General features: G+C 37.2%; 3 protein-coding genes across 3 annotated transcripts; all 3 read right to left on the reverse strand.

Annotated features, from left to right (window-relative positions):
* Window positions 1-1944: 1944 nt before the first annotated feature.
* On the reverse strand, window positions 1945-7661 carry LOC123553362 (GDP-D-glycero-alpha-D-manno-heptose dehydrogenase-like). Its single transcript, XM_045343098.2, has 2 exons — window positions 7423-7661; window positions 1945-4460 (listed from the first exon to the last, which is right to left on the reverse strand). The coding sequence occupies exon 2, from the start codon at window positions 4443-4445 to the stop codon at window positions 3513-3515; it is 933 nt and encodes a 310-aa protein (XP_045199033.2). The 5' UTR covers window positions 4446-4460; window positions 7423-7661; the 3' UTR covers window positions 1945-3512.
* Window positions 7662-8301: 640 nt separating this feature from the next.
* Window positions 8302-9228, reverse strand: LOC123552845 (uncharacterized). Its single transcript, XM_045342591.2, has one exon. The coding sequence runs from the start codon at window positions 9226-9228 to the stop codon at window positions 8302-8304; it is 927 nt and encodes a 308-aa protein (XP_045198526.2).
* An 881-nt stretch (window positions 9229-10109) lies between these two features.
* LOC123552846 (uncharacterized) lies at window positions 10110-12805 on the reverse strand. The gene is made up of 3 exons (XM_045342592.2): window positions 12431-12805; window positions 11699-12085; window positions 10110-11501 (listed from the first exon to the last, which is right to left on the reverse strand). Exons 1-3 carry the CDS (start codon window positions 12803-12805, stop codon window positions 10110-10112), a joined length of 2154 nt encoding a protein of 717 aa, XP_045198527.1.
* Window positions 12806-14099: the final 1294 nt, after the last annotated feature.

Consider the following 14099-nt stretch of genomic DNA (forward strand, 5'->3'; position numbering starts at 1 on the left):
CGCACATTTGCGCGTAAATCAGGGGCCAAATGGGCATTCAGTTGTGAAATGAATTTTACATAAAATAGTACACTTTTCATGCTAGTATTGCATGATTTCGAGTTGTTTACTTGAAAGTAGAGTGCTTATTCTGCGGACCGCTTTCTGAAATGCGGCGAAATGAGGGTACCTGACTTCAGTTGACTTGCATTTCACTGCATACTACAGGTATTCAACATCCCTTTTTCTTTTCGTTTTCTCGAAGCAAATGTATGGATATGTTGTGGAAAATAGGTCTACGTCAGAGTGAACATCTAAAACTGTAACAAAATTGTTCTGAAGTAGCTGAATTTTATATGTAACAAAGAGCAATTTCTTTTATTGGTATATAGCCATGAAGCAGTTAATTGCCCTTATATGAGATTCTAAATATCAGTGCGGTCACATGACCTAACGGTCACTTTCGCTTAGTCACGTGTTATAAAGGTTGAAAGTTTTCGATAGTCAAAATATTTAGTTCTCGGGTAATGGGATTTTATCATTGTAGACAAAAAATAGGTATAATAAAAGATGTTCACATCTCGAAATGAGACATAAGATGCCATCGAAGTAAAATGTCTCGCGCTCGAGGTAAAATGTCATGCTCTCGAGATAAGATGTCGTGCCCTTGAGTTCAGATATCATGCGCTGGAGATGTACAACGCATGAGATACGTTTTCCTTTAAACCGGAGAGTAATAATGGCCTAGATCGATCACTTATGTTTCACAACTGGAAGTCTTGCATCAACCTAAAATTTGGTATAGACGATTTTACACAAGTATTTGGTAACTATGCTAACGGGCGGATGTTTTGATTTTAACGGGCATGCGCTCTTTACGTGTGGCAAAAGAACTCTCAACCATAAGAAAACCTACATAAAATTATCATCATATTACGAATTGTTTTGTCATTATAAAGATAATTTCATTCAAGTAATTTATCATACAGTATACTTTGATTAAAGACATGTGTGTTAATTAAACATATTTTACTTGAAAAGTCTGCTTTATTCTTATTTTCGTCAGAAAAGAATAAGCATTTCCAGTTTTTTTCCACACATCATACAAATATAAAACTTGTTCCTTACGTTTAAAAGTTCATATTTTTTTCATAATATCTATTTTTACCACAACATTAAATAGTTGTTATATACATTTTTTTCCGACTTGAGTGACATGTCGCGGCTCTATGTCACTGAGGTTGCTATTTTAAGTGATATACCGGATAAATATATCACGTGGTGGAAACCTGACAGATTTCGTAGTTTTGGTCAAAACAGCTGTTTCATGGGGATGCAAATTCATGGATTTTAAGATTGTTTTATAATTTCCACAGGACTAGATCTAGTATATCAATTTGTTTTTACCTACAGGTGTCAAACAGCGCTACCATGGTTACCAAATTTGCCATTTACGCCGAGAGAGATTAGCGAGTGATCATGTGCCAGTTAACGAACGCGTTGTCTTATACGACCCCTAATAAGCATTTGATGTTTTATTTCACTTTAGGTGTCTTTGTATTATCATATACAGTCGAACCTGCCTGAGTGGTCACCTCTGTTAAGCAGCCACTTTCCTTAAGCAGCCATTCAACTTACTTCCCAAATTGACTTTCTGTTATAATTCCAACCTCTCTTAAGCAGCCATCTGCCTATAGCAGCCCGATTATGCTGCTCTTTTAGCAGGCTGCTCAACACAGGTTAGACTGTAGATCCACTTTTCAAAAGTGTTTCAGTGTTTATATTGGAAATTGCATATGAAAGTCTATATATAGGTGATTTTAAGACAAATTGCACTATTTGTACAGGGACAGTCAGTCAACTTTGAAATATTCAATAAGAAACGTGGGCACTAATAAAAAATGTCAAAACTGTAGCACCTGGGATATAGTCCTGCACAATTAGCATTCATAATCGAAACAAATATAAAGTTCATCACATTGATCATCTGATCGTGTTTCAAACAAGAACTAGCTTTTGTTATTTTGTTGCTAAAAATGTGGGTTTTTTCTGCACACGATTGATACAATATGAATGGTTTAGAATCATAAAAAAACCGTTCCGTACATGGCTGTTGTTTTTGTTCAGTAGTACTAGTATAATCATAGTAATCCTTACATAAAATATTATAGATTGGTAGCTAGACTTTATACAAATGTCGTTTTCTTTTTTTTTTTTGGCAAAATGAATGCGCGTAAGTACAGTAAGTTCTGATTATGCACGGTATTCATTAAATTTCAATAAATTTTAAAACGTAACAACGTTAGCCTTATAAAGACGTCGTTGACCTGGGCTGCACAGCATTTCCCATGCTTAATCAAAAATCATTGCACAAACATACCGCATGAATACAATTTCAGGTACAAACGTAACATATGTTTGAACACGATACCAACTTAAGACTTCTTTCTTGGCAAGTTATGTAATCAGTCTACATGTTTATTGAACAACCCTCGTATATATCGTGCAACAGTGAATGCATTGACATAAGTGAAATTGTACATTTCTGCAGTGTTCTGTATCAACTACATATCACATTGGCCTTCACAATACCTATACAAAAATATGTATACTCAAACGCAAAAGAAAGTGTGCACTAAGTTTTTTGTCAACTGAAGTAAATTATGTTGTCCGAAGTACATTATTTTGTTTAAAAGTATGTCATGTTTGGTACCAACATTTAGTGCAGATTATGGCAAATTCGATGTGCTTCCATTGTTTTCAAAATTCTGAAATTTATGGGGATTCTTAGCTATTCAAAGCTAAGATGGGTCAACAACGGTAGTTGTAACTCACCTTCTTGTCAGATGATAAAAATCTGCCTGTTACTCAAACATTATTTTGTTTAAATATCCTGTGTGACCACCTTTAATATTTATCCAAGGATTGATATGGCAAGGCTTAGGCCTAACGTAACGGTAGATGGACGTCACGAAAAATGTTTATTCCATAGTAAGACCCGAGGTCTGCTGGTTCGATGGCGTACAGCAACTCAAAGAGTATGCTGAAATTTCTGGTGCAAAAGAATTATGACATTACTTTCGCACCCAAACGTTTTGCTTACGTAAATAACGTTGTCAACCCGTTGAAGCATTGTTAATGCTTCAATTCGCTAAGTTTCACTAAGTCGTGGCATTTTATTACAGCACATATTTGAAATCGTATGTGTTTTTCCTTTCACCAAAGGTATAAAAGAAACCTGACAAAACTCGTTTTTGTAGACATGTACATTTTTTATGGGTAGCACGAGAAAATCGTGCAAAAGTCCACTATCGCTAATTATCTTGACTCCACCCAGTTTTTATCTTTAAGTTGAAGGAAGATCAATAGTACATGCTTCGAGCAAAGTATGTTGCAAATTGTAGACGGATACCTCTGTTAAAACTGAGAATATTCAAATTTAAAAAGTGCACACTTTCTTTTGCGTTTGTGTATATTTACATATTAAATTATTCAAGACAATCTGCATATTATGGGCAATGCAACATAAAATTCTATATATTATAGTATTGCAGTGATTCTCCGACAGATAAGAATGGAAAAAGTTTAAGCATTTCTTTTATTCCTTCTTCAATTGATATTTCGTGTCGGTACCCCATTTCATTAATTTTTCTATATGAGACCTCATAATCACGTTTGTCTTTATCATACTTTGAATAAATCTGAGTGATAGTGCAGTCTGGTATAAGCTTTTGTATGATCTGCGCAACATCGAGTTTTGTCATGTTGAGCTCTTCATCCCCTACGTTATATACTTTGCCGGACATATGTTGTTCATTTTCAAGTGCAAAAACAAATGCCTCTGCAGCATCTCTGACATGCAGAAATGTCCTTCTGAAATCACCTTCATATAATTCGATATTTTTGCAGTTAATGGCTTTAAATGTCAAATCGTTAACCAATAAATCAAGTCTCATTCTTGTAGATATTCCAAATAATGTAGCGAGTCTAAGAGAGATGCCACCTACAGACTGTACTATTTCCTCGCCACTTGCTTTACTTTTGCCATATAACGACAAGGGGTTTAACTTTGTGGTTTCCGTACAGATGCCATTGATAGCTCCGTAACAAGATCCTGTGGAAGCGTATATCAATATTTGATTACTTGATTTAAGTTCAGCAATATTCTTTGTACCAGATATATTTGTAGCCAATGCAAAATCTGGGTTTGAATCACAAGCAGGATATCCAACTATTGCTGCAAGATGAATGATTGCATCTTGGTATGCTATTTCGTCAGCAATATGTTTTCTGTCCTTTATATCTCCCTTAATTATCCTAAGCTTAGTGTCATTTGCGACGTGTATTAATGAATGGACTCCCCAGCTTAATGTATCATATACTGTTACGTCATGCCCTTTATTTAACAACATCGGTACCAATGTTGAACCAAGATATCCGGCACCTCCTGTTACTAAGACTTTCATTCCTCCTGCCAACTTCTGTAGCAATGATAAAATAATTGAATATTAGATTTGATATAACGTAAACACACCTAAAGTCCACTGAATGACTATGTCCTTATTTCATGTTCAATATTATATTGTAATGTGACATTAGGAGATCAAGAACTGTAGGTAAGACTATCAAAATGTAATTAAGACACAAGGAGTAAATCGGACTAACCTTTTCAAGTTATATGTAAATCATTAATATTAACAAAATGCATAGACATGTAAGAAATAAAAAAGCAAGGGCCAAACAAAAACTTGAAGGCACATAATAGGAAACGGTAAGCGGCTTTTATATTTTTTGAAGCAACCTGTCTACAATATATTTCCGTTACAGCTTCATTTTGTTGTCGGCCTACTTTGCGATGCATGTCTCTATGTCTTTGTTTGAGGTGCTCTGTGCTTCTGTGAAATATACCCTTATCTTTTATCTTTTATAAATACAAGAAATAGAGACAGATAATTATTGGCACAAACATTGTTCAAAAAGGTGTTACGCCTAAAGTTTATTGGCAAGAAATGGCTTAGCACTATCGATTAGTGCCCGTTTCCTGGCTGCGTTAAAAATGATTTAATTAAGAAAATGAATAGCGTAAAACAAGTTTTGTGCTGTTACAGTTTCTTTTCGTAAGAAGAGATTGAATTGTTTGTAAGCTATTAAAGTACAAATGCACGTCATCTAGATTAAATCTGGTTTATTTTATGTGACATCATTGTTTTAACTTGTAATATTTTACTTGTCCTAAATATTATTGTTTTGTGGACACGTGTACGTTAATTTGACTTCATTTTTTGATGCGTATGTTAAAAATAATTCTTTATATACATATTCTATTTAGTTAAACAGCTATCATGTAAATAAACCTATTTCTATATGAAAGCATTGCAATTAAAAAACACCATTTAATCACACAAATAAGAATTAAATCAAAACGGTTGTAACTGAGACAGGCAGTTTCTAAAACAATTACTTATTTATTCACAAAAAATGCTTTCTCTTACTTTTAAACATGAAAATTGACTCTTTCATTTTGTGTAAGTATATGACAGAAAACATGTTTTCAACTTATTTCAAGGAAATTAACAATTTGCTTTTTGTAAGGGAATAGTGTGTTGTTGTCATTGTAACGAAAACACTGATCAGCAAAAAATCTTAAATTTTGGCAAAATAATTTAGATACTAGATCTAATAAATTTACCTTCTTGCCTGACAAAGACATGTGTCTATGAATTTAGTATCTTTAACATGAAGCTGAATGTCCATTTTCTCTAACTCGATATCAAATGAAATATTTATTTTTGTAAAAAAGAATGTCATAAATCTTCGCACATAAACTGTTTGTCTCTGAATTGCCCAAACACTAGAAAAAAGCTTATTTTTACGTTTACATTACGTTCTAGATGTAAGTTATGACTTGGCTCTTTAATGGAATATCAACAATTTGGTTAAACAATTGTATTGCATGGAAAAGAAATCTGATTAATATTTAAATGAAAGAAAGGAACATTAGAAAATAAATTTCATCAATTAGTTTTTCTTTATTTTGTTATATCATGCATTTTGTATTAATACTGGTCAAAGCTTGATTCTTCAATTTAAGATAGTCTTTACAGATTTTAATTCCACACATTCCCGTATGTCAGAAAAGCCAGACCCCAAAATCGCATTTGAACCCCAAATGCCATTCTCTGTCAAATATTTTTATATAAACGTATGCCAAATTTCAGAAATGTACCTTAGGTAACGTTTACGACGTTTTGCCAGAAAGTATTGCGTTAGAAGATATGTTAAGTGCGATAGGGATGTAGCCTAGAAATTTTGTAATCTTATTTACCCTTGTTATGTTAGTAAGAATGTCAGAAACGATTACTCTGATGCTTTTTGTTAGAGTTATGTCCCTTCTTTACCTCTTCTTTTTTCTATGAAAACTATAACTGATTTTTTAGACAAAGACTCTTTTATCCTTTGCATGCCTTATTCATCACAGAATATATAAAACAGTGCGAAATACATCATCTGCTGCAAACGTTCTTATAGTGGCGTACTTACATAAAGGGTGGGAGATAAACGTCCTTAAAAATGAATTTTAAATAAATATTAGGCAATCAATACATGAACTGTTAGTTATCCATCGCAGAGGGTGGAGAAATATTGCTTTTGAGCAGTCCGTCCGGATGACCGCCCGTTCGTGCGTTAGTCTGTCCGACTGAAAAATGCTTGCCCGCTGCAATAACCAGAGCTCACATAGTTATTGATTATACTGCTCACACATAGTATTATCTTTTTTGACCAATTAAAAACAGAGTTATTCCGCTCAATTTGTTTGAAGAAAAAATGAAACTACGTATATATAACAAACCGCTGCGGTGTCCTTTTGTACATGGCTTATGTATGTCTTGGACATAAATAACTTTCAAAATATACTCCCCTCATTCACAAAACAACGCCGGGGGATAAAAATTCATTGAATTTGCATGTTGTCATTAACAGCATGGAAGTCATCTGGCATCGGGATGTCAGATGTGTATTTGACGGCATGAGTAAAATCGCCAGAAACGTAAGAAGGGTTTGTAAGAAAATAGAAAAATAAGTGGTGCATTGAAAATATGATAAAATGTTCAATACAGATGTAGTATATAAGGAAAATGTCCTAAGATTTTTTATATAATGTGTATTTGGGGTCAATTTGATTATCTGTATAAATAATATAATGCATCAAATTAAATATTCATGAAATATTCAATATATTTTGCATGAAATCCAAATCAATGTTTACTTCAATCTTTTCATATTAGAATACCAATTTCAAATTAGTTTGCTCTTATCCTGTCATGCCTTAACAACTTGACATACCGTAATGACCGCTGAAATTGTTAGAGTATAGAATAATGTAGTTGCATGTAAAATTAAAAAAATTATCTCGGAAAATTCTAGGAAATATTTAAAATTTACCTGTATGCAAGTCCAAGTCAAGTCTTGACAACTAGAAAATAACGGAAACCGTTTTATATTCTCTAGTGATTATATTGTCAAATCAATTTTTACTTTAAGCAACTCGCTACTGGTAATTTACCAATAAACATAAACAAAATTTATGTTACATGAGTTTTGCTTCATCTGTTATCTTTTTATTAAACATGTTCATACATCAGAGAAAAAAAAACACATCAAGCTAAACATAATACAGACATATGAGATGTGCAAATATCTCTGCCACACATCTAATATGTACGAGGCTTTAAGACAACAATATGAAAGTGCCATTAACGAACAACCAAAAATCGATTTAAATGTAAGTAGTAATAGTTAAAGGTGGATCTTGTTGTATGTTTTTACCATTAATTAGTCATTACCATTAATTAGACACAGTACCAGTATTATACGTACAAAGAAAACCTAAAAGACATAAAACAAAAAAATCAGGAACAGAACACAAACAATACGATTTGAAATATAACAAAAGCAACCATGGAAAGCACAGATTTCTCAAAACAATACATAAATCGTAGTAATGAACAATTAGAAATGAAATTACTGAACAGATACGGCTAAAGATAGTACACTACAATAGATATGAAGTAAATTGTCCAAATGTGAAGGAAGTTTACAGAAATACAAATGCTATTGTGGGGTTAGAGAGCAATAATTAGCGTTGTGGTTTTATCTGTCTTTATTTACCGGAAGAAAAACATGTAATAACGAAAAGCTGACGTCTGATCAGTGACGTTGACGTTGAATTCGATCCCGCCGTCATGACGTTGTTGGTATTCGCGCCAGAATATTTGGGTATGTTTCTCGACATCCTCCGGGCCACGAAATGATAAATTTAGTCTATCTTACTTCCAAGGGGTAGAGTTTCACAATGGGTCTGGATGTTATAAGTCCATTACTCAGGCGTAACGTCGCCGCACGTGTAAGACCGTCGTTTCCGGTGATGAGCTGCTCTATAGTTCCAAGTTTCCAATGAGTCCTTAGTGAGTCATCGTATATCTGCACCACATCGCCAACCTTTAATGTCTGTGTGTTGTTTCCTGTCGTCTGGTGGTATTGGCGTAATGACGTCAGGTATTCATGTCGCCATCCTTCACGGAAGTTGCCGATCAGTTGTTTCAGTATTCTTGCACGTTTGGATAGTTCCGTTTGTGTAGAGGGTTGGGGTGCAGGAACTTCTTCTAGATGCGGAAGGGATGTAATACGACGTCCGTAGAGCAGGTGCGCTTGCGTAAGTGGATCCGGATCTGCTGCATCAGTTGTGACGTAGGTAAGCGGTCGGTCATTCATGACTCCCTCTATCTCTGTAACGATCGTACGTAAGCTTTCGTAGCTGATAAATGCACGACCTAGTACCTTTTTAATGGTGGTTTTCATTAGTCCAATCATCTGTTCCCACCATCCACCGAACCATGGTGCTCGCTTAGGTATGAATCTCCACTCGGTGCCTTGGCTATGGAAAGTATCTTGGATAGTCGCTGATCTCAATAATAGCTGAATGCTGTTGGCTGCTGCGTTAAAGGTAGTTGCATTGTCAGATACCAGGATACGGGGTAGTGAATTTCGGCAGGTAAATCGTCTGAAAGCCTGGATGAAAGATTCTTCAGATAAATCTGGTACCACCTCGAGATGAACAGCTCGTGTAGAAGCGCACGTGAAGAGACAAATGTAGGCTTTCTTCTCAGCATCGTTTCTGTTTCTAACATAAAGCGCCCCCGTGAAATCGACTCCAGTTACTGTAAAAGGGGATGCGTCTTGAACTCTCATCTTAGGTAGGGGCGCGGGGTCTGGGACTGCATACGGTCTTCCTGTAACCTTTCGACACTGGGTTCACTTTCGCAGAAGGCTCTGGACGTACTGTCTGAGAGCAGGTATCCAGTATCTTTGTCTTAAATGTGTGATCAATAGACGGGCTCCGATCACTGCCGCCATGAGTTCGTGTTTTGGTAGGGTCAACTGTTTCAGTGGCGCAACCCGCGATCTCGCCATAACAAATGTAGACTTCTTTCCTCGAGATATGTAGACCACTGATCCATATGCATGTAGACTGGCATCACAAAATACGTGAAAGGATACATCTTCTGCTATACCGGAAGTACTTGTGTCGTCTGCTTCATTAAAGTAGTACCTCGGGAATCTTGTCACAATCGAATAGTTTAGGTCTTCTGCTAAATGATACCATTGAATTTGTATGTCTTCAGGGAGGGGAACATCCCAGTCATATTTCTGTTTCCATATATCTTGCAGAAGAATTTTGGCTCTAACTGTTAATGGACTGAAGACACCAAGTGGGTCATATAGCTTTGCTGTTTCTTGAAGTATGGACCGTTTTGTCATGGAATCAAACGTAGGAATGTTCTTTTGTGCCACGGATAGCTGGTCTGTAATAGGATCCCATCGCATGCCAAGAATCTTCGTGACCTTGTCAGAGTCAAGCACATCTTCGGCTTCAGCAAGACCTCGCAGACAATTGCTGTTGGAGTTCCAGGAACGTAAATTAAAGCCAGCAGACGACATCAGATCACGTGTATCACGGAAGTAGTCTGCTACGGTACCCTCATCTGGAAAACTGGAAATAACATTGTCCACATACAAGTCCTTCCTCAAGGTTTCACACACCCAGACGTGTTCATTTTTATCGAGGTGTTTCATAAGTGTCGCGTGCAAAATGGTGAACAAGTAGCGCCAAATAGAACGGATTTGAACCTGTAAGTCACCAAACTGCTGTATGGATTGTTGCTGTCGCTCAACCACAGGAATCTCGTTACGTCACGGTCTTTCTCGTCTAGTTGCACGTGCAGGAACGCCTTTTCAATATCGGTGCATACGGCAAATCTATGTAGGCGAAATCTCATAAGGATACCAGTCAAGTCGTTGAGCTCTGGGGGATTAGATTCTAAACAGTCGTTCAGACTAGGGGAATCTTTGTTCTGTCGACAGCTACAATCAAATACTATTCGGATAGGCGTAGTAGCCGAATCTTTCTTCACGGCGTGATGTGGGATATAGTGTATCTGGTTCTGGGTATAGTCAACTACAACTCTTTCTACGAAACCTCGTTTCTCTTGGTCTGCAATTATCTTGCCGTATTTCTGCAACATATCCGGGTCTTGACGAAGTCGCCGGATTGTGTTCTCTGTTCGTCTTACTGTGATGTTGTAGTTGTCGGGTAATGGTTGATGCTCACGTTTCCATGGTAACTTCGCTGAGTAATGACTGTCCTTGAATTCAATTGAGTTCATCTGATAGGTCGTAAGATAGTCAGAAGTAGTTCCCTCGTCTTTTTCATGGCTGATACCTAATGATTCTAACTTCCAGAATCTCTCTAAGTCTGACACATCTGGCGGGGATGTAATGAGGTTCATGATGTAATCTGTAGCCGAATCTGTTGATTGTATCGGAAGTGGTCCGGACAGTCGGTATCCTATCTTAGACTGGACCGCAGTCGGACCGTTGCCTCGGACTACTCGGTTTCCAACGATCTCCCAGTATTTGTCAGCACCAATCAATAGCGATATGTTGAATGTTTCATCTTCTGTAACAGGATGTGCAAGTTTAAGCCCTCTAAGATACGGAAGTGCTGATGTGGTACGATGTAAGTTTCTCAATGGTACAGCAATGGTTGGTACTATGAGAACATCTATCTCTATCCTCTCTCTGTTATCAGTCAACAAATACACGGTTGCTTTATTTTTATGGCTGACTTTCATCGAAGACGACCCAAACGCTGCAAGCTGTACGACCTCTGTGCCACTTCGGCTAAGTTGAAGTTTGTCTGCTAGTTCCTCTGTAATAAATGATCTCTGTGCGCCCTCGTCGAACAATAAATTAGCATCTGTACAATTGCCGTCAGACGTTACCTTGGCAACAGCGGTCTTCAATAAAACACTTGGTCTTGATTGCGTAGTAGAATGGAGTATAGCGGACTGTCCACTAGAACCGGATATAACATTATCTCTGTTGACGGGAGTAGGGGCTGGGGGAATCCTGGGGCTGTAGTGTTCATATTTGTGTATGCGGGGGTAGGAGCTGTGGTAAAGCTTGGGGCAGTAGCATTCAAGTTTCTGTGTGGGGCTGTTTGCTTATCTTGTTGATCACATATACTTGTATGGTGTTTTCGGCTACAAATACGACATCGATGGTTAGATCTGCATGCAGCAACTCTGTGGCTCCCTAAACAATTAAAACATAATTGTTTCTTTTTAACAATATTTTGTCGATCGAGAGTTTGCGTTACCTTCTTGCAGTCACAAGCAAAGTGATGATCGTCACAGAATGGGCATCTTAGGCGTTTTGATCTTTCTGAAATTGTCGTATGATGTTTGCGCGTGCTCGTGGGATTTGGTCTCGTTCCGGTGAAGAATGAAGCTGTAGCGTTATGACATTCCGGTGAATGTGTCGGCTGCCCCGACTCTAGAATGTTGATTTCTTTCTTCAATGCCTGTCTTAGTTCCGGAAGTTGCCAGTTACTGCTGCCATGTTCACGTGTCATATTTCTAATGATTTCAGTTGGAAGCTTCTCTATTATCAGGGGAACCAGAAGATTTCCATACGAATCTTGGCACTGCCCAAGTGACTGTAACCCTCTAATATATGACTCCATTTTCTCCTGAGAGATCTTAGGCTAAGGATATTACATGCTGGACGTTTTAGCTCGAGTAGGCCTTGCATGTATGCATTTACGATTTTGTGTTCCTGTCCGAAACGTTCACGCAACAATTCAATTGCTTGCATGTAGTTAGCATTGGTCAGCTGGAATCCCTCGATCACTCTGTCTGCATCATCTGATAATAAGGACCTAAGGTAGCTGAATTTCTGGACGTCTGATAATGATTCGTTGTTATGAATACTCGATTCGAACGAATCCCAAAATGTCTGCCATTCCAAGATATTTAGGGTAAATATTGGTCAGCTTTGGTAATTTATGAAACTGTGAAGACTGGTTTGATTGTATAGAAATGTTACTTACTTCTCTGCCGGAAGTGCTGTCGGTAGTATTTCCTGAACGATCTGCGGTGGTTGCACTGTTCGTACTGTTTCTAGGCTGCTCATATTGCGGCAAATCTACGGGATTGAGCAATGGTGGCGGTAAATGGTCTTTGGTCTGTTTTCTTAGTTGTGCCTCCAGGTTCCGGATTCGAATCTCAGCTTCATAATCATCTTCATCAGTCTGGGATAAAATCTTCTCGTTAACATCCTCTATTAACTTCACCTTAGTCTGCAAAACGTTAAGTACTGTATGAAACTGTTCTTCGTCGTCCACTGAAGCCTCTAATTTCTCTAAATGTCTCGAAATAACTGCCTTTTGAGCGTCTCTCGTCTTTATTATCTTAGATAGATCCATTTTTCTCTTTCTTTTCGTCACGGCACCAAAATGTGGGGTTAGAGAGCAATAATTCGCGTTGTGGTTTTATCTGTCTTTATTTACCGGAAGAAAAACATGTAATAACGGAAAGCTGACGTCTGATCAGTGACGTTGACGTTGAACTCGATCCCGCCGTCATGACGTTGTTGGTATTCGCGCCAGAATAGTTGGTAATGTTTCTCGACATCTATGAAATAGCGAGAAGGAAAAAAATGCGTTCACTGTGAAAACTTTCCCAACGGATTTCATTTGGAATTTCCTAACAGAAATATGCAAAATAGGTTTGGACGTGAACGGACAGCGACAGTTAAAAGTTATTAAGCTGTCCCGAAATGTTATACATGTATTATTAATTAATTTTCTGAAAGTGCTAAAATTGCCAAAAAAGCATCCAGTGCTCAAATTGCGGCACTGCAGATAGAACTGCGCATAGAGTTTTGAATTGTATTTCACTTTGCCTATTGTTGTTGACTTAAAGTATAAATGTAACAATAATATTTAATTATTTTAGTACGAACCTACAAATAGGACCTCGTCAGAACAGGCGAAATAAATCACAGGGTCCAAAACAGTGAAATACTGGATTGTTGCCCTAAACCGAAGAGCTGTTAACCTACTTGAGAAAAGTACAGAACGGTGATGTTCTTTAAACTACAAGTGACGAACCCCTTTTTAGCATTGTTTAACAAGGCACGCTCATGATAAGGAGATTGTCAGTGTGCAGACTGACGCTAAAAGTTCCATCTAAGACTTTTAAAACCTTGATGAATTATATTGATGTGGATATATTGCTGGTATGTATGTCCAAATAAAAGTACATATTGCATTGTCGACCGATTTTCAGGATGCCGACGGCATACGTCGAAAATACGTCTCCTCATAAAATTGAAACATATTTTGGTGCTTAGATGCTGCTGTATTCTGCGCCGAAACGATGCACAAGAGGCACGATTCAGTCTCCTAGTGACATTAATGAAGTCTCTGTTATATACAAAATAAAATAAGTTTTAGTAGTTTATGCTTTATATTCCTGCGAAGAACGGTAAAATCTGTTAAAAATCGTAATTTTAAGCAATTTTCAGATGTTCAAAAATGGGCTCGAATCCTTGTTACTGCTGTGACAGCGTCCTGAAGACTTTAGGATAAATAAAACCATGTGAATTTATTGCTTGTGTATGTGTTCAAAAGATAGTGTATGCAACATTGCCGGCGGATTTGAAGAATTCCGACGGCATACGTTAAACGAAGACAACATCAGTAATCTGGAACATGT

Source organism: Mercenaria mercenaria, chromosome 4 (genome assembly GCF_021730395.1).
Source record: "Mercenaria mercenaria strain notata chromosome 4, MADL_Memer_1, whole genome shotgun sequence".
Lineage (NCBI taxonomy): Eukaryota > Metazoa > Mollusca > Bivalvia > Venerida > Veneridae > Mercenaria > Mercenaria mercenaria.